Source organism: Centropristis striata, chromosome 4 (genome assembly GCF_030273125.1).
Source record: "Centropristis striata isolate RG_2023a ecotype Rhode Island chromosome 4, C.striata_1.0, whole genome shotgun sequence".
NCBI lineage: Eukaryota > Metazoa > Chordata > Actinopteri > Perciformes > Serranidae > Centropristis > Centropristis striata.
In genome coordinates this window covers 35,753,763-35,778,921 of record NC_081520.1, presented here as the reverse complement: position 1 = coordinate 35,778,921, position 25,159 = coordinate 35,753,763, and the positions used below count along the sequence as shown (strand labels likewise).

Genomic DNA, 25,159 nt, shown 5'->3' with positions numbered 1-25,159 from the left:
TGTTCAAACAGATGCAAACAGCTGCTTTGTAGAACAGATCTGCAGCGTCCGTGTAAATGTGGAAAAACTTATTTGGAAACCAAACTAGAACAGGCTCTGCTTTAACTTTACAATTTCTGATTGAAAATTGAAATAACAAACTGCTGAATGGTTTCTGTCAGACCTCCACCTCCTCCTCCACCTCCTCCCAACAGACAAAACAGATGTAGCGGTATTAATTGAAAGTCTAAACAATGACCACATGACAGGAAGACCAGATTAAGTATTCTTCCTCACGCTGATTTGATCAGGAAAAAACAACGTTCTGCTAGTATGTGAGCTGAAAATGAGAGAAGAGAACACTGGCTGTGGCATTAAAGACAAAACCACAAAAATACGAACATTGTGACATTTATAGCACTATGTTACATTACAGAGTATATTTCTGTTCATTTTTAACAATATCAAGTGCTACAAAAGGGCGAAAATATGTATTTACAAACCAAAAATTGTTTTATGATATTTAATGAATAGTTAAAAGTTACTGTTGAATCTGTTGAAACACTGTTAATGTCGACACAAACGGGGTCCAGAGCTTCGGGAAAGTGTCTGTGAATGGATCATCTGCAACATCTAATATTTAGAGGCAATCAGGAGTTTTCAGGGTTTGTAGAAAGTCTTTAATTCTCATCATATTTTTATCATATATCATATTGACAGCATAATTAGCCACATATATCAAAATAAGTCAATGTGACTTTAAGAGAGCCAAGCAATATACAAAACACTAACGATTCATTTACAGACTTAGTGAAGATGCTTTAGTGAGTGTGAGCGCTCATCCTGCTGCCACGTCTTTCACCTGTTGGCTCGGCATTTTTGTGCATAATCGTTTCACCTTGTAAAAAGGTTTCAAGTCCGTTTCCACGGCAACAGAGGCACCGTTTAGCTTTCGGAGTCCATGATGAAGGTCTCAAAGTTTGGGTTGAGCTCAGACACCAGCGCATCCACGAAGTCCTCGATTGTGGGCCGTCGCTGCAGCATCCCTGTCGCACAAAAACACAAAGCAGCAGGGTTTTTAGTCTGTGTGCGTGTGTGTGTGTGTGTGTGTGTGTGTGTGTGTGCACGCACATCTGTCTCTGGGAAGGGGAAAAAAAAACCCTGGCAGGGCATTGGGATGAACTGGTTTTTGTATTTTCCATCATCTCACCTCATACTACCAGGAAAAGTGAAGCTTTCTGGAACATTTCAGCTCAAGTCACTGCAGTGGTTTTACAAAACAGAGCACAAGAAGGGATAACAGGAGCAAAAGGACTGATCTTTTTTTATACCTAAATTAAGCTAAAATCTAATTAAGTTCATGCTGCTCCTGAGACTTTTTGCTCCAATTCAAGTTGTCGTGAGGACTTGAGTCATAAAATTGATGAGTTCAAATTTGATTCGACAAAATAAAAATAAAAACTTGCAACTCCACTTGATATTTAAAAAGTGTGCCATGAATTAGGTTATCACCCTTAAATTACAATTCAAATCAAAAAAGAGATGGATAAAAAATTAAATATTATATGGTAAATGGACCTGCACATATATAGCGATTTTCTAGTCGCTTTGCGACCACTCAAAGAGCTTTACACTACAGACTGACTCATTCACCCGTTCACACACACATTCATACTGGTGGCAGAGGATATCCTAAACGGTCCCACCTGCCACCATTGGGAATTCATTTACACATCGAGGATTGCAGCATCAGGAGCAATTTGGGGTTCAGTATCTTGCTCAAGGATACTTCGGCATGTAGGCTGCCATGGTCAGGGATTGAACCACCAACCCTCCGATTGGTGGGTAACCCGCTCTACTCTAATATTAATATTGGATGCAAATTAATAATATCAACTTGGTTTTTTGGTTGCATCTCCACAACCTACTGAAAAACACCAAACATGCACTCACCGGCCACTTTATAAGGTACACCTGTTCAACTGCTCGTTAACGCAAATATCTAATCAGCCAATCACAGGGGAGCAACTCAATGCATTCAGGCATGTAGACATGGTGAAGATGAGCTGCTGGAGTTAAAAGCGAGCATCAGAATGAGGAAGAAAGGTGATTAAAGTGACTTTGAAAGTGGCAGGGTTGTTGGTCTGAATATTTCACAAACTGCTGATCTACTGGGCTTTTCACTCACAACCATCTCTACGGTTAACAGAGAATGGTCTGAAAAAGAGAAAACATCCAGTGAGCCAAAATGCCTTGTTGATGCCGGAGGTCAGAGGAGAATGGCCAGACTGATTGGAGATGGTAGAAAGGCAACATTGACTCAAATAACTCGTTACAACCAAGGTCTGAAGAAGACCATCTCTGAACGTACAACACGTCCAACCTTGAAGCAGGTGCCACTTTATTAGGTACACACTTCACCTAATAAAGTGTCATCTGAGTGTATATTCAAATATATGTAAATAAGTAATATAATACACTATACCACATAAAAACACTGCCAAAACCTACTGAAACCTGTTAAACTCAGGTACGCTGAGAACATTTAATGGTGCTTTATAGGGGCGATACTGAGCTACATGCACTGTCGTTACAGCAGACTGCGACTAGTGCTGTAGAGCAAATATGACTGTGCAGCCGGCGAGCGAGCCCTGGGAATGTCTGTCTGTGTTTTGAGAGCCTGTCTGCCAGCTCATGCGTGGAGGACTCCCTCTCTCGCTTTACAATTCAGCTGCACGCCCGCTTTGAAGTCAGTTCATTTCCCCTTGTGTAGCTGCCAATGTAAATAGGCGCCCTCCCCCTCCCCCTCTTTCCTGCATGGGTCACCTCCAACACACACACACACACACACACTAGAACACACACACTTACTCAAGCGCACACACACACTCAAACACAAGCATGTCTGCACAGGCACGCATGAATGGAGATGCAAAGAGTTTCACACAGCGATCCTGAACGCATGGACACACAGCGAGATACGGACAGTCGAACACACACGCACGTAAACACACACACAGTCGAGGTGGCTGCCATCCTGAAACTGGCTCAGCAGGTAGAAACTGAGTGGAGGTTTGCATGAGAGCACCAGAGGAGGGATTATCATCTCCTCTTACCCACCGGTCGCTCCCTGCCCCTCGGCTACAAGATGATACCAGCATACAGGGGTCTTGAACGCACCACAACCACAAGGCCTCTGGATCCCCAGGAACACGGCAGCCACATGAAAGAATGATTTCCAACCATAAATTATAGTCTTAATTAACTGCCGCAGGGTGTTTCTGCTGTGACCACTGATGACATCTATGGCATTTTGATGGCCCCTTTAAAGTGGAGACCAAATCGCTATCAACAGCTCAAGCTGCATTAATGGGCGTTAATACGGAGGATATTGAGGTAGGCTCATCAAGTTGCACTTAAATCCATCTTCAGAGAGCTGGCATTGTATGGAAATGCAATTTAGCGCTGAGGTATTGTAATTTCAATCCCGAATTTCCTTCCAAGATAAAGTCATGAAGTCGGAGATGAGAGGGGACAGGTTCCGTCCGATACTTCAGCACAGGATGTCTCATTCTAGAGTTTAATTTAAGAGCTGATATCTAGCCATTTTCCATGGTTTTCTTGATAATGATTGTTTTTTTTATCAAGAAAACCATGGAAAATGGCTAGATATCAGCTCTTAAATTAAACTCTTATGAGCTTATTTTGTTGTTATCATTATATTTGTCCAAACGAATGTACCTTTAGTTGTACCAGGCATTAAAATGAACAGGAAATTGAAGAAAAAGGGTGGTCTAATATTTTTTTTACCATGACTGTATTCATTTTTATTCATTCATAGCCATTTAATAATAAAAAACAAGAGCAGCCTGCTAGAGGCTCTGTGACTGTACTCAGGCACAGTGGTGCTTTAAGCTACATGCTAATGCAGCATGCTCACAAAGCAAACATCGTGATTTTTCGCAGTTACAATAAGATGCAATGCTAAGTGCCCTTGTGCTATTTTACTCTATGTGCCTCCAAAGTTTTTGCCGGAGTGCCCTGAACGCCTTGAGCTGACTAAACAACTCTGAGTGGAAAAAGTCCACATGCCATTTGTGTTTTTTTCCCCCCATATTCTGATCGGATAAATAGACAACTGATTGATAAAATAAATAAATAAAAATAACCCTCCACCCAACCATCACACAGCTGAAGCTCCTGGAGAAAACAACACTTACTGTGGGTCGCATGTACCCACACAGATGCATGTTACCCTGCACTATTTGAGAGCAGTCTCTCATTCTTAATCAGAGCTAGAGCGAGTGCTTTTTTCATGCAACCTAAAACAATAAAAAGCTAGAGATCAGTGGATTTACTTTGGATAGGGGACAACAGATATCTAAAGGGAACTGCTGAGTCGGGTGATTATTCTACCATTCACAGATTTAAAAAAGGAAAGGAAAAGAAGAAGATATGTGCAGCTTCAATCTAAAAGGTTTTGTGATCAGGTTTATGGTTGCTCACAATTGTCATTGAGACATTTGACTAATCCTTGCGTTAATATCATCTCCAAGTCGCCCAAGTCCGCACAAAGGTCAGAGGTCATTCCCGGAAAAGCAGCCTGGAAGCTCAAAAGGCAGAGTCAAGGACTGACGGGTATTTATCTTCCAAAGTCACAACAGCAGTGTGCAGCAGAGCGCGCAGGTACACACATGTTCCGACATGACACTTGTTTACTTGGTTGATTTTTACAGCGTGTGAGCAGACGGAGATGTGGGCTCAGCCACTTATTTGAACTCTGCGTACACCGTCTTCAGCATCAACAGCACTTTCTCTCCTAGATGTAATTTCCTGACTGCGTGTCCACAGGGGGATCTGATGCCGGGAGCCTCGCCTGACACAGGTTAGTGTGTTAAACAAGCAAAGTTGGAGTGATGAGAGAGAGAGAGAGAGAGAGAGAGAGAGAGAGAGAGAGAGAGAGAGAGAGAGAGAGAGAGAGAGAGAGAGAGACAGAGAGAGAGACAGAGAGAGATAGAGAGAGATAGAGAGAGAGAGAGAGAAGGAGGCGTGAGCATGAAAGAGGTTAGTCAGGTAAACAATAGTGCCCTCGCCGGCTTCTCATCACCAACAGCTCGTGGTGTCAGCACCTGGGTCTCACACGGCGGCCGACAGTAGATGAAGAGAGGTACAACAATAAGCAGCGAGGAGTGAGTCTGTTCTCAGCCCACATCCCTGGGAGAGTTTGACAGGAATGCACAGATAACCTCAAAGTCAAAACAACACTGTGGATGAGTATCTGATGTGAGAAGCTGCTTTTATAGATACACACAAGAAGGTGTGGCTGAGTCAGACCAAACAGACCGCCAGGGTACAATAGCACAAGGTGAAGCAAGATGGATGCACCTACAGGTTAACTCCCCTTCTTAACTGGATGCAAACAAGGAAACATCAGATGGTTTTAGTTTTTTCTGATGATGTCCTAACTTGCTCTGTGAGTCAGTGTGCAGGCTAAGCAATGTGTTGCTCGTTTTCAAAACTGCTCGCTCTTGCTCTGCTTTTGTGAAGTTTCTTGCCTCGAAACAATTTTCACTGAAACTGTCCTTAAATTACATAGAAACAAGGCTGATTAAAAGGTAACTTTCCTTAGCAATTTTGAGCTAATGTTAGCGGCTCGTTAGCAGAATAATAGTGGAGTGCAAAACTAGCTTCCTTTTAGAGGAACACACAACAGCAGTGGTGGAAAGTAACTAAGTACAATTACTCAAGTACTGTACTTAAGTATAATTTTGAGGTACTTGTACTTTACTTGGGTATTTACATTTTATGTAACTTTATACTTTTACTCCACTACACTTAGAGGCAAATATTGTACTTTCTACTCCACTACATTTAGCTGACAGCTTTAGTTACTTTTCAAGTCAAAATTTATCATAAAAAACCTGAACAATTAAAAGTGATCAGACATTTTTTTCATTAAACGTCATAACATTATATTAACTTATTAAAATGTGCCCTTTCTTTAGAAAATTAAAGCGCTTACATAAATGCATCAATACAAATAATCTAAATATATAAAACAGTCTGACTGGGGCCATTCTGCATAACGAGTATTTTACTTTTGATACTTTAAGTAAATTTTAATCTTGATTCTTTTGTACTTTTACTTCAGTAAGTTTTGAATGCAGAACTTTTACTTGTAGTGGAATAATTTCACAGTGTGGTATTAGTACTTTTGAACAGTGAAAGGCAATGCTCGCAGGCATTCTCAGGGATTTTAGTTGACTGAAAAAGAGCAGAATTAGCTGAAGATCACAAAGAATACAAAAAAATAATTCGCCTCTGCTTGCATAAAATTGAAGTAAACAGGAAGAGAGTTTTTGCACTGCGTGATTACATTACACAAGAAACTTGCATTTGCATACTGCAAAATGCAACCAGATGCACTGGTCATTCTCAGCATCATTCTCAGACTTCACTGGAACTACTCTGCTAAAAAAAGTAGTTCTATCCACAGCAGCAGTACCTCCACAGTGCAGATAACGAGTTGACAGCATTACAGTGGGCAGACCTGTACACTCAGTCTTGGCAACGCAGCGAGGAAACACAGAGCCAAACTAAACATAGGCTGTGCTTTGTGTCCATTGTCAGTAGAGCCTTAGGACAGAGGCTTTGCCGTGTGAGTCATCTCGTATTTAAGAGTTTCCATTTCCATTCATAATGGCACCGACACGGCCATTGAGGAACAAGGCTTCTACCCATTACAGTCATCTCAGGGACGGCAGTGTTGGCCAACTTGGCCAGCAGAGTTTGGGCAGGTGTTAAAAGACACATGACGGACAAAGTATTTAAAATAACAGTGGATCTTTCTTTACAACTGTATCCTCAGACAGTGGATGATTAAGAATGCACATTTTAAGCCAAACTCTGCTTTGCAGTTTGTCCTCTGAACAGCCCCACTAGAGCCATGGGCAGTTTGCTCAAGGGTACTTCAAGAGTACTTGTTGGGGAAGCAAAGTGCAGTCCTCATTCTCTATCTGAGGCAAATCTCTCCAAGCTGGTGTGGGAACGTTCAACTCAGACGCTCTTCTTTTGCTCGACTTCCACGGCCTCTTTTAGTCTGAAATAGTTATTTTCTCAAGACAGAACAAAGGGATTTTTCCCCACTGAGAAACTAATTTTGTGTCGACAGTGCACTTAACATAGCTCTTAGCTTTTGGCTCTTGGCCACCTGCTTTAATAACAAATCTGCTAAACATGCAAATAGGTAAATCTGTTACAGTCCTCCCTGTGGACAACGAAAACAAGCTTATTTTTCCAAAGTTACACTTAGAATTCAAAGTTACAATGCCATCTTTTGAGTAAACAGAGCTTTATCTCTCACAGGAGAACATACACAGCATGCACAAAATAATTTATTTACTTTAAGGGTGGTGGGCGATGGGTATCAGTCAAATGAAGACCTATGTGGCTGTCTAACAGCTCTGAGCCTTCGTAATGAGAGCTCTGGGGACAAGAACTCCGCAGAAATGATTCAAAATTGCGGCCGAGCCTGCAGCTACTGCTGGTAGTAGTTATCAAGCATCTGAGTTACGCCTTAAAATGTTTTTTTGTTTTTTTTAAATGGGATCAACGTGTCTGATGACCTACATTCTTCTCAGAACAGATATATAATATAGCATTCACATTTCAAAGGGATATTTTAAATAAAGCATTTTCAGAATAAAGAACGGACTGCACAGTAGGGCAGGATTTCTTCCTTGGCTCCCTAAAAGCAAGTATAGTAAGCACTTTTACACTTTAAGTGCTCTAATGGCAGAATATGGGTTAAAAAAAAAACTGTTTTCTGCTATTTGAGCACTAATCAACACTGCTGGAAAGTGTCTTTACCAATCAGGTAAAGAGGGTTCAGCTGAAACTGGCTGTTTTTTAACAGCCATTGATCACAGTCTCCCGGGCTCGGCTGCGTTCTGTTCTTTCATGATTTAATTGGTTGCTTTTATAGGCCAATTACACCCACTTGCAAGCCGGGGAAGCAGCAGTGCACCACCATTTGTACATCTAAAATAGAAACAAACTGCAGCCTGCAGTAACTGGAGCCTCTGTAGTGACACATTCCCTGTGTGTGTCTGAAACAATACTCATATGCAGACTGGTGCGCAGAGCTCTCAGTCACTTAAGAATTTACGATCGCACTTTTCAAAACACGTTTCTGGCTGCTTCAGAAGCCGTTCAGCTGCTGCTTGTTACCATTCGGAACATGTCGAGGTGTGAAAAGCAGTTACCTCTGTGAAAGCTGGAGGCAAACCCTGGGCTCACTGCCTCTGTAATTACTCCTTTGAAGATCAGGAAGCTTTTTCTACAAACAACACTTAAGACAGGCCCAGAAAGCAAGCAAGACAAGGGTGATGACAAACAGTGCAGGGAGGCTCTTTGTTGAGGAAGTGCCTTCACAAAAGAAGAAAAACCTGCAATGTTATGGAAGATAAAGCCTACAAAACTCAGTAAGTCAACCTCTTAATGTAAGAAAATGTTAGCACGCATAAAATAAAAAAATCTGTATTAAAATGGACATATTTATGAAATTAGTACAGTACAGGCCAAAAGTTTGGACACACCTTCTCATTCAATGCGTTTCCTTTATTTTCATGACTATTGACATTGTAAATTCATCAAAACTATTAATGAACACATGTGGAATTATGTACTTAACAAAAAAGTGTGAAATAACTGAAAACATGTCTTATATTCTAGTAAGCAAAGGGTGGTTACTTTGAGGAATCTAAAATACAAGACATGTTTTCAGTTATTTCACACTTTTTTTGTTAAGTACATAATTCCATATGTGTTCATTCATAGTTCTGATGCCTTCAGTGAGAATCTAAAATGTAAATAGTCATGAAAATAAAGAAAAACGCATTGAATGAGAAGGTGTGTGTCCAAATCTTTGGCCTGTACTGAACATAAATGTTTGTAGTTTGAATCAAATGTAATTTTGATTCATCTTATGACTAGCAAAAAAGTGTCACTCTGGAGATGGTCTACCACTTGTCCAGACTGCATTAACAAGTCTTTCCATTACATTCATAGTCCTCTGAGGATGCATCATACTAACTTTAATGATATGTTCTCTGGCATCATCATGAATTTCCCGTTTGTCGTTATAAGTAACATATTTCAACTCCTTTTAGATGGACTGCCATGAAATTGAAATTCGGTACATACATTTCCCTTAGGATGAACTGTAATAACTTTCGGTGATATTTAGTTAATTCAGCACCATCATTATGTCAAAGTTTTCAATACTTCAATACTCAATACTTCAATACAATCAATACTTTGATTTATGATAAAATGCCTGCAAAACTAATGACACCCCCCAGCATCAGCTATACTTCAGTTAACATAAACATCAGCATGTTAGCATTTAGCTCAAAGTGCTGTATGTCACAGTGCAGTCTCACAGAGCTGCTAACATGGCTGCAGACTCTTGTACTGAGTTCCAATCGCATAATTTTTCTTTTCATTTTTAGTGTGTACCATTGTACCAGCACTTTAGCTACAGACAAACTATGCACTGTTGCATGCAGCAAGCATAAAATTAAGACATATTACTTTGTAATATGTTTGACTTTGAATATCATCACTCCTAAGGGGAGAAGATTTTTCAGGAGTGATGATATTACTGCGCCGAGTCGAAGTGCTCCCAAGTGCTATTCCGCCATACATTATAGTTATCCTTTTTATCCGCTTAGAAAAGCGCCACGTTTTATTTTGTGTCGCCATACTTGGTCGTTTAACTACTCGTGTAGTTGTATTTAAATAGGGAAAACGTGGAGGAGTTTGGTCGCTTCTAACTGTCCATCTGTTTGGATCCTAATGAATGAACTGGGCTAAGCTAAGTGCTAGCCAAGTGGCGCCGCGCGCCAGGGCGATTGAGTGCATGCATTGAGACGCAAGAGGTCTGTATCAACTCGTCTTACTTGACCGAATAACATGTTTTGATATGAAAAAACGGTGGAGTGTTCCTTTAACTTGTCAGCTAAGTGTAGTGGAGTAAAAAGTACAATATTTTCCTCAAAAAGTAGTGGAGTAGAAGAATAAAGTGGTTGGATTTCCATCACACAAAAACCATAACAAATTGCCTACACTAAAACTATCATTACTTTCTTCTTGACAGCACTGTGTTCATTAAAAGGCAGAGCACCATCAGTAAATCATGATGAGACACTTCCATATGAACACAACTTGTCATAAAAGCACAAAAGGAATTTTCAAATCACGTCCGTTTTTAAGTGATGGCTATAAATTATGTGTTTCTGCAACTTAACATCTTCACTGTGAAGTCCCTCTCCTCCTGGTTCAAACTGAACTATGCAGCATTGTTACAAAGTGCTGTGGGACTGTACAGACCACCATGCTCTCGGGGTGCGAGCAGTCATAAGAACGCATTCAGCCACGCTGCTCCCAGACAAAGAGCCCAGCTACCGAGCCGTAGTAGATCCATTTTCTGTGCTCGGCGGTCAGGGCTATGGGAACAGTCTGGGCCATGAAAGCCCTCTCTGTGGCAGGAGCCGAGCTTCAGTTCAGTCAGTCGATCACCTTTCACTCTCTGCTTCCCTTTCTCTCCCCTCTGACTCTTTTTCTCTGACTCGCTCACTCAGTCCTGATGCTGCTGCTGCTCTGGATTTAATGCCCGGGGTTTACATTTCAACACCGTCTTTCCTGGGAAACATCCAGTAGCGGGGAGGGAGCCGTGCAGATAAAGACTGGCCGCTGATTAGCCTTGCCGGGTCTGCTCCGGTTCCCTGTGTGCCCTCATGCCCCCTCTACCACCTCGCCGAAGGGGAGAGCAGGGAAATGTTACACACCTCCATTTACAAGCGTCTTTGTTTGAAAGGATTATGTGTAACGGGACTGATCTGGATTCTGTGTCCTCCCTCTAGTCCTCTGCTCTCTTCTGGCCTCAATACTGCTTTAGATATAAAAGGACCCTTCTTAACTCAAAATCCTTTTCCATTCCCCAATAGGAATTCAAGATGGTTGCTATGAACCTCTCAACCCCGAACTCAACCAACGAGGAAGAGCTAAATGTTTCAGCATGTGCGCTGATGTACTTTTATAACTCTGAATACGGCTTTCATGATGTTCGGTTATGAGGACATATGTAGCCATCAAAATGGCGAGGCGGCTGGATGAGTGTCTTTTAAAAAGTGGGGACGTTTTATCTTAGTTGAAGCATTTCTCCAGACACGGAATAGATTTTATTATGATAAAAAAAAGAAGAAGAAAGAAAGGGTTCTCAGATGATTATCATAAATGCAGGTGTGCAGAGTGGACTGAAAACTATATTATGCAAAACTGCCAAAAAAAAAACGTGAGACAGAAACTTACCATTTCAAGGCTCTTTTAGTTTGACCTACACTACAGGCCAAAAGTTTGGAAGCAACTTCAATTTTCTGTTCACAATGGCTTTCTTAAAAACCAGTATGGATTCTTTGGATTTTTGGATGCGTTTACTACATGATCAGACTTTACTATCATTGAATTGAACCATTTCTTTCAATTTACCTTTAGGTATACACTGATGTTACCAGACCATTGCTGAATAAATGTTAACAAAAGAAAATAAGTTTTAGGGTTGAGAAGATTTGTAAGAGTCACAACTTCAGTGCAAAAGTAAAAAAAATAAAAATATCACAGTTTGCATTATTCACTTTAGCTCATTGGCTTTTGAGAGATTGGATACAAAAATCCCATAAATCTCAACTGTGTTCATATCTCTGACAAAAGAAACAAGAGTTCAGATTTATACATTAAGGAAAGAAGGATACACAAAGTCTAAGCAATAAAAACCCAAAGACCTGATAATTATAGTAAAAATGTGTTCTAATAAGTGACTCTTTATATAATAATCATGTTTATTTTGTTTACAAAGTAAAGCAATGATGATTTTTTTTTTAAACAAATTTGAGCTTGCTTCCAAACCTTTGGCCTGTAGTGTATATATTCTGTTTGAAAGTGAAATGATTTTGGCTAAGTATTATTCCCCAAGCAGACATTTTTACAGTCTCGGGGCTTGTACAATGACTTATGGCTGAGAAAGACAGCCAGAGGGATCAATATGACCCTGATAACTATTCAGCACACAGGGCCTTGGCCTATAATTAGAGTAGCATTCACTTCAAAGGCAGCCATAAAAGCAAATGTTGTCAGTTCAACAACAGTTAATTGGACAGTAGATCTAATAACAAGGATCTGATCTGCTGCTGGTTGTAATTTCAGAGGCTGGGCGCAGCTCTGGTTGGAGCTGTCAGAGGGACAATCCGACGGAGGAGGGAGGAGGTGGTGACCCTGAGGGAGAGATTTACAGTACACTCCCAATGTCACCTGATCTCACTGCTCCCTCTCCTCTCACCTTCGCTTCTGTTGTCCTGTCCAGACATGCCGCAGTGGCTGCTCAAGGAGTGGAGGAAGAAGTGACGGGAGGATGAAGGGAGGAGAGCAACAGGAGGAAGTCGTTTGTTTTATTTTTTGCCCTTCGTGCCTCCTATTTTTAAAAAAACAAAACTACAGCTTCTGCGAAAATCACATGATAAAATATAGTTTGATGGTTACAAACAGAATATAGCCAAACAAGACAATAAAATATGTCCCACTTGTGAATTTGGAAGCTTTTTCATGACATATAAAAACCTAATTGTCAGTGTTGTAGTTTGTTTATAGCCCAAAGCTGTTCGTTTCTGGCACACTGCGCTTCAAAATTCCTAATGGTGGTGTTTATTTGTCTTGTTGAACAAAGCATGTAAACAACAACACAGAGATTACTTTCTGGAATAATCCGAGTCAAGGGAACCGGGGCGAGGCTAACTTCTGGGTTGGCCTACAGAAATATGTAATCACTGCAGCACTACGGCAACGATAACAACAAGTATGTTGTTTGCCAGGTTCACCATCCTTGTTTAATATGTTAGCAGGCTAAGTACAGCTGAGGCTGATGGGAATGTTATTGACTTTGCAGGTTTTTGGTTATAAATCTAATTGAAGCTGCAAGCAGCGATGAACGGGCCCGAGCAGAGTGGAGCCGGAGGGGGAGCCAGTCACGATGGGTCCATCGATCGTTGAAGGGGCGAGTTAATCAAGGACTCTCTACTGAGTACACTGACACCTCATGCAAGTCTCTATGACAAACGGTTCATTAGTTGGGAAAAGGGGGCGTTGCTAATCGAAAAGGGCGGGACATTATGACATATTGTTATGTAGAACTATTCAGTGATGGACCATCATCATGTATGACAAGTTTGAGGCAGATTGGACAATGTATGGTCAAGTTATACAGTCTCATGTTTTATGCCAAACCGCCATAATATGCCTCCATGCCACGCCCACATAGTATGACGGTCTGCAAACCTTTTAATAACTTTTGATGTCAAAGGCCTTGTGATGGTACTGAACACGTTTGAAGTTGATCGAATTAAATCTGTAGGAGGATTTCGTTAAAGTGTGCGGCGTGGAAATGGCGAAAAGCGTCTAAAACGCCATTTTCGATCCAAGATGGCCGACTTCCTGTCCGTTTTTTGGGTATGGCTTCTTGAGATTTTTTGATGCGTCTTCCCATGATACATGGATTTCCCAAATTTCATGTCTCTACGACAAACCTGTTTTAGGGGCTTAATTCTCGGGGGTGCTAGTAAGTCATTTTGCCACGCCCATTTCTGAAACCAATAAAATACGTACATTTTCGACGGGATTGAATTTTGTCCCAAGTTTGGTGAGTTTTGGAATACGATAAAGCCCTCAAAAATGCGATTCATTTGCTGTTATAATAATAAACGGACCAATTTCAATAGGGTCCTCGCACTGTTAGTGCTCAGGCCCTAATTATTGAACAAACTGAACATCTGACCCACTGGTGAAAAGTCTGAGAATAACAATGTTATTTAAATGAATTCTGAAGGGGACTATTAAATTTCATAGAAATGCATCTCAGAGTTGTTGAGATATTTCAGTCTGGTGGACCAACTGACTGCCGTCTCTAGAGCCCTGCTGCTAGCATGCCTAAAAAAAGTTGGTTAAACACAAAGTGGAATGTACCAGTCTCTGTTTTCAGCCCTGCAGAGTCAGCGGTTTTTAAGGCTCAAACCAGTAATCTTCCACTCTTCCCTGCCTTCTGGATTTTGTTTGGGGGGAAAAAAAGGATAATGCATAATGTCATCGGGTAAAGTTTTTTTGTTTTTTTTGTTTTTAAAGTAGATCAAATAACTGACCACAGAAAAGGCTTGGACTGGTATGAATAAAAGGAGCTGACTCAACTCTTTATTCCACGGCAGGACTGAGCTGCTCTTGTAAACAAAGATAAGAGACTGTGGGAGGTGTGTTAATTGAATAAATAGGTGCCACTGTGGGAGCTCGAGCAGACAGCGAGCCTGCAGCAGCTGTGAACACCTGGAAAACCTACAAGGTGACTAATGGACTCACAGCTGCTTCTGTCAGATGTAAAAACTCAGGTTAAATTTCCCCTCAGGTAATGTTCAATACAGTCTTTACTGGATAAAGGACTGTGATGGACTGCATTAACCCTTTATCGGGCGAAGAACTATATTTGGTAACTTCAGTGGATATCAGAATGGGGTCCCCATGTCTCTCTGTGAGGTCATAGAACCACATGGATTTCTTCCAGCTAATCAACAAAGATCAGGCTACGTCACAGATGGTGACACCATGACATCGGACCAATCAGTATGATTATAATATAATAATAATATTAACTTTATTGACCTTGACCTCCAATGAAAAAAATAAAAATTTAGAAAAAAAATCTGAAAGAAAGAAACAGTCGAGTTATTCTTCAATTACTTGTACGAGGAGAACTTGACTATGACGGCATATTAGGGCCAAGTATGAATAAAAATAATAGTAATATTTTGAGAAAAAAGTTGCAAATTTACTAGATTGAAGTGGCAAATCTACAAGAAAAAAAGTTGCAGATTTAAGAGAAAAAAGTGGGGGAAAAAAGCAACTTTTCCCCCCCGAAGACTCACCACTTTAAATCTCATAAATCTGCACATTTTTTCTCATAGATTTGCCACTTTAATCTCGTAAACTTTTTTCTCAAAATATTATCCCCCTCCCCTGGTCCGTATGTTTTTTTTTTACACATTCTGGCTATATGTAATTTGGAATTTGCAAGTATTTCAATGAGTGCCCTATTAAGGGTTAAGCATGGTCAGTCTTACTTAATATATAAATACACATTTGCCCCAAAATTATTGACAACGCACAACAATAACGTCTGTTATTTCCAGCTGTGTATAAAGATCCCATTATTTTTTTACCTAAGCCCAACAGTTATTTATGCCCAATGGTAAAAGTCTTTTTTCTTAACATCTATGGAAATGTTGTGAGCAGTGAGAGCGGTTGACATCCAGGCTGTCAGAACAGAATCAACAGCATTATGTCACAGTAATTATACTCAACTTATCCTACTGGTGCTACGGGTTCGGCTGTGGCTCAGTTGGTAAATTGGTCGCCTACTCATTGGAAGGTTGGTGGTTCGATCCCTGACTGTGGCAGCCGACATGTCGTAGTATCCTTGAGCAAGATACTGAACCCCAAATTGCTCCTGATGCTGCGTTCATCGGTGTGTGAATGATTTCCCAATGGTGGCAGGTGGCACCAGTGTGCCCTGGTAGCCTCGGACACCAGTATGAATGTGTGTGTGAACAGGTGAATGAGCATAGTGTGTAGTGTGAAGCGCTTTGGATAAAATAGATAAGTGCACTCCATTTACCATTTACCATATATTTACTGGAAGGACTGACACTTAAATTACTAAACTGAAAGTAGCCCGGAGATAAACTCTGACAAACCCTAAAACTGTTAAACTGTCGTCTGAGGAGGAATGATGGCTGCCTGAAGGCTGCATGGTCAAAAGGTCAGGCAAGAGCAGAGAAATAGTAGAGGGCCAGCTGAGGCCTTTTAGACCACATGTGCAGTAGCTGGTGAAAAAGTTGAGGCTAAAAGTGTTATTTTTATTTTCAAAATACGTTATTTTGATGTAATTGCACTTGTGTAGCGCTTTTCTAGTATCTGCTGATTCACACCTCTAATGGTGACCAAATTGTGGTCTGCTCCCAGAGCATACTCTTTGTGTTCTCAGAATTTTTTCATGCTTTCTATACAAAATGCCTGTATGGATATTGGAAAAAGGCCTTTTGTTTACTCCGTACCCTCAGCATGAAACACAATAAATGAATCCCATCAAATCCAAAATGCAAGAACAAGACTAGCAGATTCCTGAAGATGTAAATTTCAAATTAACCTAGTAATATAGTTCATCTTTTAAAGTGTGTTTCTTATGCTTGATCTTCTCTTTTTTTGTGTGTGTGTTTTTGGCCAGGTCTCTCTTGAAAAAGAGAATCTTAATGGGAGTTTTCTGAACAAATAAAGGTTAAATAAAATAAAATAATTAAAAGTGCAATTCCTAGCTGCAGCTTTTAATAAAATAAAAGTGCTTTGTTGAATTTTATGGGTAAAAATGTGCCTTTTTGGTGAAAAAAAAAATGCATGTTACCTTCCACCATCAGCATGGGCTCCTTGGCTCCTCCGTGGGCCAGCATCTCCCGACGGTAACGCTCACCCATGTCCCTGACAGAGACAAAGAGCAAAGACAGACTTAGAAGAGAAAGATATAAGATTACAGACACCTGTAAACCCTTCCACTGCTGCCACCCGGAGCCCAGGGCCAAGTCTCCTAAGCTGCCTGTTCACAACAGACAGGTGACAGGAAACAGAGATCTGACAAGTGCAGGTGCAACTAAAACAATCTCAGATGGAGAAGGAAGACAGGAAGACGGAGAGACGGCAAAGGGAAGAAAAGAGGGGCAGGGGGAAACGGCTGCAGGGCTCCACTCCATGGAGGTACTGTAGAGGCTTTGTTTTTTTAAACAAAGCTGCTGCGCTTTGTCCAGGGGCAAACACTTGTGATAAGGGAGGGTCTGGATGTTTGTGAGCTTCTGTGAATTACAGCAGACACCTGCCAAGTCGGCGTGAGTTTCATATTAATGTCATGTTTAATGTCAGGCGGCAGAGGCTTAAACAGTATCCAGGGGAAGGCGGCCTGTCAGGAGGCATCTGTCTCAGCGCTCTGAACGCAAAACAGGTTTACACCGTTATATCATCATTAGTGTAACTCTTTCACCATGGACACAAGCTTAGCAGCTAAACAGAGTGAAAACTAAACAAATCACATCTCATACGTCTGTGGAAACTGAAGTACAGGAGGTTATGTTTTCTACTTTTCTGAACGATAACATATGCCTCACTACGCTCTGATTCTACTGCTGTAAACTATCATTGTTTTGACTTTAAATTGAATATTTAACACTCAGGGCAGGTTGAGCACATTTTACACGTTTTTCATTCTTCATTCGTTAATAGTTTTTGCTGTGTTCATGCAATTGGCATGAATTTTGGCAAGATTGTGTATTTTTATTTGATTTTGTTCTTTCAAAATCAATGTTGCTGCTAATTATTGACAAGTTCCAGACTGCAACAATTTTTTTACTTTACTTTTACTTTTTTGTCGTATATTAAAAAAAAAATCATATTTTACTTTTTTTTCCCATCTAAAATCATGGTGGCATTATGACAAAAACATGGCATTTAAAGGGTTAAAATATTTAAAAATCAATTTGTGTTTGATATCAAATATAAGTTCAGATGTAGGGGGGGAAAATTGTACAATGAAAGTACAATATAATAATGTATAATATTTTTTTATAGCTTGCTTTAAAGTGCGCATTTTATGCCCTAAGCAGTACAAGTGTGCATCAAATTTGAACAGGCCCTGAGGGTTAAATGAGTCATTTTCACGACTGTGCTGCAACTCTATCAATAAAAACCATCATTAATGCAGGAAAACAATTGAGGACATTAACATTTTTATTAGAGGAAATTTGAATAATTTCCCTCACATTTCCTCCTGCTCTCCATTTTATATTTTGTCTCACAATTTTGAACCTTGAGCAGCTGTCTCACCTGTTTAAAGGATCTTGAACGAAGCACTGTTTCCACACCATCGAGGCCACGGCACGGGACATGAGGTAGGAGTAGTATTTGGCACCGTAGCCAATCAGGTGACTGAATCTCAGCTGCCACGCCTATAGAGGAAATTAAATTAAACAAAAATTAAATCATATTATCATCCCCTTCACCTGAGTGGAAAGCCAGGGCAGTTTAAAGTAAGTTGTACAATCTGAACAGGCTGTAACTCAAAACAAACTCAACTCTGGCTCCCAAATAAAACATCCGTCTCTTGACACTAAGCTAAACTAAGCTAAACTAAGCTAAGCTAAGCTAAGATGACTTTATTTTTTATTTTTTTTATGTAAGTAATTAAATTCAAAAAGTGGAAATAACACATTATATAGATCCATTACACACAGAATGAAACATTTCATGTCTTAATTTAATTATTCTAATTATAATGATTATGGTTTACATTTAATCAAGACCTAAAATTCAGTTATGCACTCAATACTTGGTTGGGGCTTTTTGACTTGAACTACTGGAAATGGACTTTTCCATGATAATCTATTTAGTGAGATGCACCTGTAGAGGACAAAATAAGAATATAAAAAATAAGACATATACATACATTCTGTACACATTATATACATTATACCAGGGATGGGCAACTGGAGGCCTGGCCCGCACCCTCACTTGAAGTGGCCCTCAATACAACTGCATGCATTTGAGCATGAAATCTTAAAAGTGCAGTGTAAAAATGCACAAAATTACTTCTTACAATTGTTTGTCTGCTGTTCTTGCACTGAAACCAAAAATAACAGTAAGTGGCTATTTTTTTATTTGCTTCAAACCTTTTTATTTCTATTTATACTGTTATACATGCATTTGAGCATGAAATACGTTAAGTTACTGCACTGTAAACATATTTAAAATTGCAGTTTCATCATATCAGGTTAAGTGCACAGTCCAATGTGGCCCTGTGGTAGTGTTGATGAAAAATTGTGGCCCCCTCCAGCATTTAAGTTGCCCATCCCTGCATTATACATTTCTATTTGGCATTCATTATTAATTTGTATTTTTCGTGTTTGTTTTCCTGAAAGAGAAATTATATTATAGCGTGTTAAATAGCTTAAATAAGTTGTTGCATGTAGTAGTATGAACACCATAGAATAAATATATTTAAATATATGCAGGGATATACACAGTATAGTATAAGTGGTCTAATACAGAAGGCCTAATATAGGCCTAATGTGGTTGGATGTAATCAGAGATAAGTATGAATTAGTTTTTGACAAAGAAAAAATTGTTATGAGTTGGTTGAATACAGTGTGTGTTTGTTTGAGCGTGTGCGTGTGTGTGTGTGTGTGTGTGTTGAGGAAGCAGTGTGGCAGAAGGAACCTAAATGTTTCTACTCATAAAACGTGTTGAGGGAAGCTGTTCCATCACCACAGCAGTAAATCGCACAAAGAGGCTGTAGACGGAAACTACAATTGAAACCTAAACTGGGGATAAAAACCTCTCCTACACTGAAATCAAAAACTAAATCAAACAAAAAGCCATATATTACATATATACATAAATGTCAACTTTCCATACATTTTAGTCTTGGTACTGCAACTAAACTAAAGTTTTGAATGAAAAATAAATCACATATAACTTGAATGACTTTTCATCTTTTGAGCTGCCTCTATTGTCTTAATTGATGTCATTATATTGGTGGAATAAATACACCATTTCCTCCTACCAAACATTAAATCACAACCTGCCTGCTGCTTATTTAAAAGGACAAAACATGGAAATTCCTAAATGGCAGAAAGCCCCTGTCTGCGCTCCTCTGTTCTCCCTACAGTTGCCTGAGGGGGCCCCTCTCCATATCTATAAAGACGAGCTCTTTTATGATCTCTGCAAACGGGGATTCTGGGGGAATTCAGCTGGCAAACACTCAAACATTTAGAAAAGACAGCAGCTGCCATAGTTAACAAAACCATAACAGACTGCAGACGCCTCCCTCCACCCCCAAATAAAAAATAACTTCAAACATGTTAATGATTTACACTCCAACTGTAAGGGAAATAACGGAATCAAAAGGATGAAGACAACTTAAATACTGTGTTTGTGCACAAATTACCTTCAGTGTAAAATCCTGGTACTTTTCATTGTTTCTGGTGATTTAAGTGACTTAAATATCTGCAGCCCAAAACTAAACCTTTATACTGATGAGAATGCCTTATACAGCACCTTACTGTATTTAATACTGTATCTAAACTCTAAAAGACTGTATACAAGAAGTGGACAAAGTGACATCACCCCTTGGTTTGTGGACTGCATTCATAATTTGAAATGAACAGCTGACACCTTGTATGTCTTTTTGTATAACCAAACACTGAATTCTTTTTTTTTTTTCATGAACTGTGAAAGTGTCGACTCGATGCCGTGACTTTAATAAGAGTAAACGGCGCTCCTGAGGGGAGTTTTGACTCGGGCAAGCTAAAGTTGACTAAGTTTGCTTTGTTAGCTGGACGCAGCAGTGACACAGTGCCTCCATCATGTAGGTCAGAAGGCTGTGTGAGCTTGGGGCGGTCTGTGGCCGAGAGGTTAGGAATCGGGCGTGTAACCGGAGGGTTTGAAACACAGGACTGACAGGTCAAGGACCAAAATGCCCTTGAGCAAGGCACATAACCCCCACTACAGCTCTCCGGGAGCAGTAGTACAGGTGCATCTCAATAAATTAGAATATAATGGAAAAGTCAATTTCCAGTAGTTCAAGTATTGAGTGCATATAGATGGAAATACTTTTCAGAGGCCAACATCTCCACATTAAACATACTTTTTAAAATTGGTCTTTTGTAATATTCATTAACGTTAGCCATAATCATTATAATTAGATGAAATTAAATAAATGAAGACATGAAATGTTTCCATCTGTGTGTAATGGATCTATATAATGTGTTATTTCCACTTTTTGAATTGAATTACTTACATAGAAAAAAAAATTCTATGATACTCTAATTTATTGAGAGGCACCTGTATGCTGCCCACTGCTCCTTGTGTGGTGTGTTCAGTTGTGTGGAAAAAAATGGATGGGTTAAATGCAGAGGTTGGATTTCCCCATTGTGGGATTTATAAAGTAATTCAGAGTAATCTAATCTGTTAGGAGATCACAAATTCTTCTGATGCATAAAAACAAGAGTAACCTAGACTTGTTGTAAAGAAATAGGACCATATGATTAGCGTGCCAGTTGGGTAATTGATCTTCTGACTTTAGTGTATTGATTAAGAAGTAATGTGGAAATGACGCGCACGCTATGAAGACGACGTGTGGTATTTCACTGTGTTTAACAACATGTCGATAGCTGGTTCTAGGATTTGTGTGACAACGAAGAGCAAAGAAACTGATCAGGTGAGCCATGAAATATGATCAGGAAACTCATGTTTTATTCAACACCACATCAATCTAGCACAAATGTTGACAAAAGGGAAGAATAATTTGTGGGTGTACCATTGGCTCACTTGTAGAGCGCATACCACAAGGCTTAGTCCTTGCAACGCAGCGGGCCGGGGTGTGAATCAGGCTCGGAGCCCTTTCCTGCATGTCTTCCCCTCTGTCTAGCCTTTCGCTCTGCATCTTTTTTTGGCTGGAAAAAAGCCCCCCTAAACAATAAATAATAATTTGTGCTTGCCCAGTGATTCGGATCCAATTCATAGGGTATTCCTCGGCTCATGCTACATGCTACATGAAAACATAGCCTCTGTGGTGAATGTAATTAACTCATATATTGAAACATTTTTAATTGTAATTCAAGTTTTAAATCTATGGGAAAGCCAGCCTTTCGTTTAAATACTCTGACTGTATTTCCTCAGTGGTTTATGGTGATATGCTGATATTCAGGAAACAAATAATAAGCTGTTGAAGAGCCGTTTGGTCTTTGACAAGATGCTTTAAACACGTCGCCCGAACGTGCCACGGAAATTATTTTCAGACTTCCAAGCTCCTTTATGTTTTCATCCTTTTTGCCTCACATTAAAAGATGATTAATGTCAACTTGTGAGAGCGTGTGGGTGACATGTCAGCGAGATATCTTTTTGATCCTTAAATACAAAAGGAGACAAAGTCAGCACAGGCCTTTTGCTCTGCTCCTCTTGTAAGTCAGATAAAAGACACTTTGTTCTTTCTAAACTCAACTTGTGGTGTTTTGTTCATGGTGCTAAAGTGCATTTCCACATTTTTACAGGACAGTGTGGATTTTTATGTGCTTGAGCATTAAAAACACAGCTCATTAATAAAAGAGGAGCGACCACTTGGTTCTCAAGCATTCGTGCCAGGAATCGCAGATTAAAGAAATGTCAACACAGCGAGCAGAACATCTTGCTTTCTGCCATTTATTTCCAAATATTATCTTCGGCTCAAGGGTGAGCATGTGGTCTGTGTTACTCGCAGCTGATCCTCTCTCTGTGCACACAACGGGAAATGATAGCCCCTCTCTGTAAACTATACACATGTCAGCGTCACCCCAGTGTTTATAATCTGCGGCTCTCCGTTAACCTATTAGCCACTCAAATGTTCGCTTTGCTGTGGAAACTTTTTCTTCAGCCGTGTTTCCATGAGGGACGGCTGAAGAGAGAGAGCAAATTTACAAAAGAAACAAGTTTACGTAGATCTAAACAAATCTGTTTTCACTTGCTCTGATCCAAGGAATGATCCAATTTGAGAAACTTAAGCGCTGATCGTCCTCAGATTCTGCAGAGTTCAAATGAGGAAAACGATCCTGGTGTGGTAAGCTGTGCACATGCAGGAGAAGTGTCTGTTAGAGCTTTCAGAAGTTGAAGAGGAATGACTGCGACAGTGGGAAACTATATAACAAACCACAATCTCTGGAGAGGGAGCTACAAAGCAGGGGCTCAAGCAGAAGAGTGGGAGGACTCCTGTGAGCAGAAACGCTGGCCGGGACGCTGACGTTTGGGAGAATATACAGCAGTTCTGTAATCTCTATTCCTGATGGCACCCCACATAATTATAGCCCAGAGTAAATGCTCTATGAAGGCCATTCCTGGCTAAATTATGACTGTTTGATTCCCTTCTCCCTCCTGGCCTCATTCACTCGCCCACAGCTGCAAAAGTTGGGGAAATAGAGAGCTTTTTTCATTAAAGGACCGGGAGGAAGAGTTTCAAATATTTCCCCCAGGGAGAGCTCATTCAAAGTATACCTCTGCTTTGTTATTTTAGCAGGGTTTCCCAAAAAAAGAGGCTTTAATCCCTTAAACGCTGCTGTGCCTGGGTAAAAGATATAAAACCAGAGAGAAAGGAGAGAGAGCAGAAAGCTAAAAGGACTCCTCAGTCAAATTGTTGATCAACTGAGCAGTGAGAGGAGAGTCTTCAGGGAATCGTGCACAGAACTTTCCCCCAAACTATCATCAGCCTCAAAGACTGTAATCGATCTACAGACACAGATTAAAGAGGCAGCCTGCTCGGAAATAGTCAGAGACAGTGTGTTAAACAGCACAAAGGGAGTTTGGGATGTACCGTATTGGGTGTATAAGGCAAGCCGTAGAATTTCTGCTGCATCTCCTTCAGGACGTCAGTGGTGGAGCGGTTCTGAGGTTGGCTGTGGTAGATCTGGTCCAAGACTGCATAGAAAACCTGTCCAGGAAAAGAAAAACATAGTTCCTACTAAATCATTACTGCATATAGGAAATGTATAAATGCAGTCATGGTCTCTGCAGGTTCCAACAAGTCAAATTTAAGACTTTTTAAGACCATAATGAATACAATTTAAGACCCTTTTCACATCCATACTTGCAAAAAAGTACAAAAGATATGAAGGAAAATCGGAGGCCTGGAATTACTTGCAAAGTATATGAATTTATTCGCAGCTCAAATTGTGACTGGGCTGCACAGGTACTTACGGTCATGGAAAAATTATTAGACCACCCTTGTTTTCTTCAATTTCTTGTTCATTTTAATGCCTGGTACAATTAAAGGTACATTTGTTTGGATAAATATAATGACAACAACAAAAATAGCTAATTAGAGTTTAATTTAAAAGCCGATATCTAGCCATTTTCCATGGTTTTCTTGATAATCATTTTGGTTATTATTCATTGTTCATTAAAATGAACAAGAAATTGAAGAAAAAAATGGTAATTTTTTCAATGACTGTAGTTTCGTTTTTTACTTACGTTATAGTGTCCTCAAAAATAAAATATATATTTTTGAGGACATATTGTATATATGTACAAAACAATTTCTGCTGCTACACTTCTGTGCAATGTAAAATTATATTTCTTACAGTTTTGTATTCAATATTCAACTCTATTTAAGACATTTCAGAGAACAAGCACTGGTAGCCAATGCAACAGAATTTCGTTCATGTGCATATTTTTCATGTATAACTGAATGACAATAAAGTCTGTCTAAGTCTAATATATTGGAGTGAAAAATCGTAGCCAGTACAACGTGACAGGTGCAAAAAAAACACCCTGAAACTGCTCGGGTTTCAGAAGGTTTCAAAGAACTGTACTTGAAGGATTGTTCATCATACAAGACTCTGCAGTTATGTGTTCTTGTATAAGTAAAACAGACATTTAGATATAATTGTAAGTGACTGGTGTGAGGTTGGTCATCGTACCTGCAGCTGGGTGTCTGCTGCTCCACACACCTTCTTTGACTCACACAGGCGGGCCACCATACTCTCAGGCAGAGGCTGTGCAGACAGTGACAGAAGGAATAAACCACACAGTTAAACATCACTTTCATCTCATCCAAGTCCATTATTTTTAATGATGTGTCATGATAACAACTGGTGTGCCACAATCTTAGGTAATAACATCACAGCTAACATGAAAAATAAAGGTGTTCCCATTACTTAAGTCATATGTTTAATTATTTACTTATGATGCTTTGGAACAGATCCCTCATTGAGTAATGTTTCTTCACATGGTCTTTATTCTGCGGATTAAGCGTACCTGTCCAGTTTCATAATGGCGTGCAAACTGGCTGATGACTCTATAGTCCGTGGCAAAGTACTCCATGAGGATTGACGGGACCTCAGCGAAGTCAGTCGCACATCTGGTTCCTAGAGGACATATGTCAGAGCTTAGATATAAGAGCACGAAGATTATCAAACAAAGGGAGGTCTGGCCAAACCTCACCAGAACTGATTTGTCACACAAC

General features: G+C 40.0%; 1 protein-coding gene across 1 annotated transcript in view; it reads right to left on the bottom strand.

Annotated features, from left to right (window-relative positions):
* Window positions 1-390: 390 nt before the first annotated feature.
* LOC131970515 (mitochondrial intermediate peptidase-like) overlaps window positions 391-25,159 on the bottom strand; it is a 38,698-nt gene continuing 13,929 nt past the window's right edge. Inside the window, exons 14-19 of the mRNA XM_059331928.1 lie at window positions 24,952-25,061; window positions 24,615-24,689; window positions 23,510-23,626; window positions 17,998-18,119; window positions 16,532-16,605; window positions 391-1,025 (exon numbers count right to left, since the gene is read on the bottom strand). Of these exons, the coding sequence (XP_059187911.1) occupies window positions 925-1,025; window positions 16,532-16,605; window positions 17,998-18,119; window positions 23,510-23,626; window positions 24,615-24,689; window positions 24,952-25,061 (599 nt within the window). The 3' untranslated portion in view covers window positions 391-924. The remainder of the gene's footprint in view (window positions 1,026-16,531; window positions 16,606-17,997; window positions 18,120-23,509; window positions 23,627-24,614; window positions 24,690-24,951; window positions 25,062-25,159) is intronic.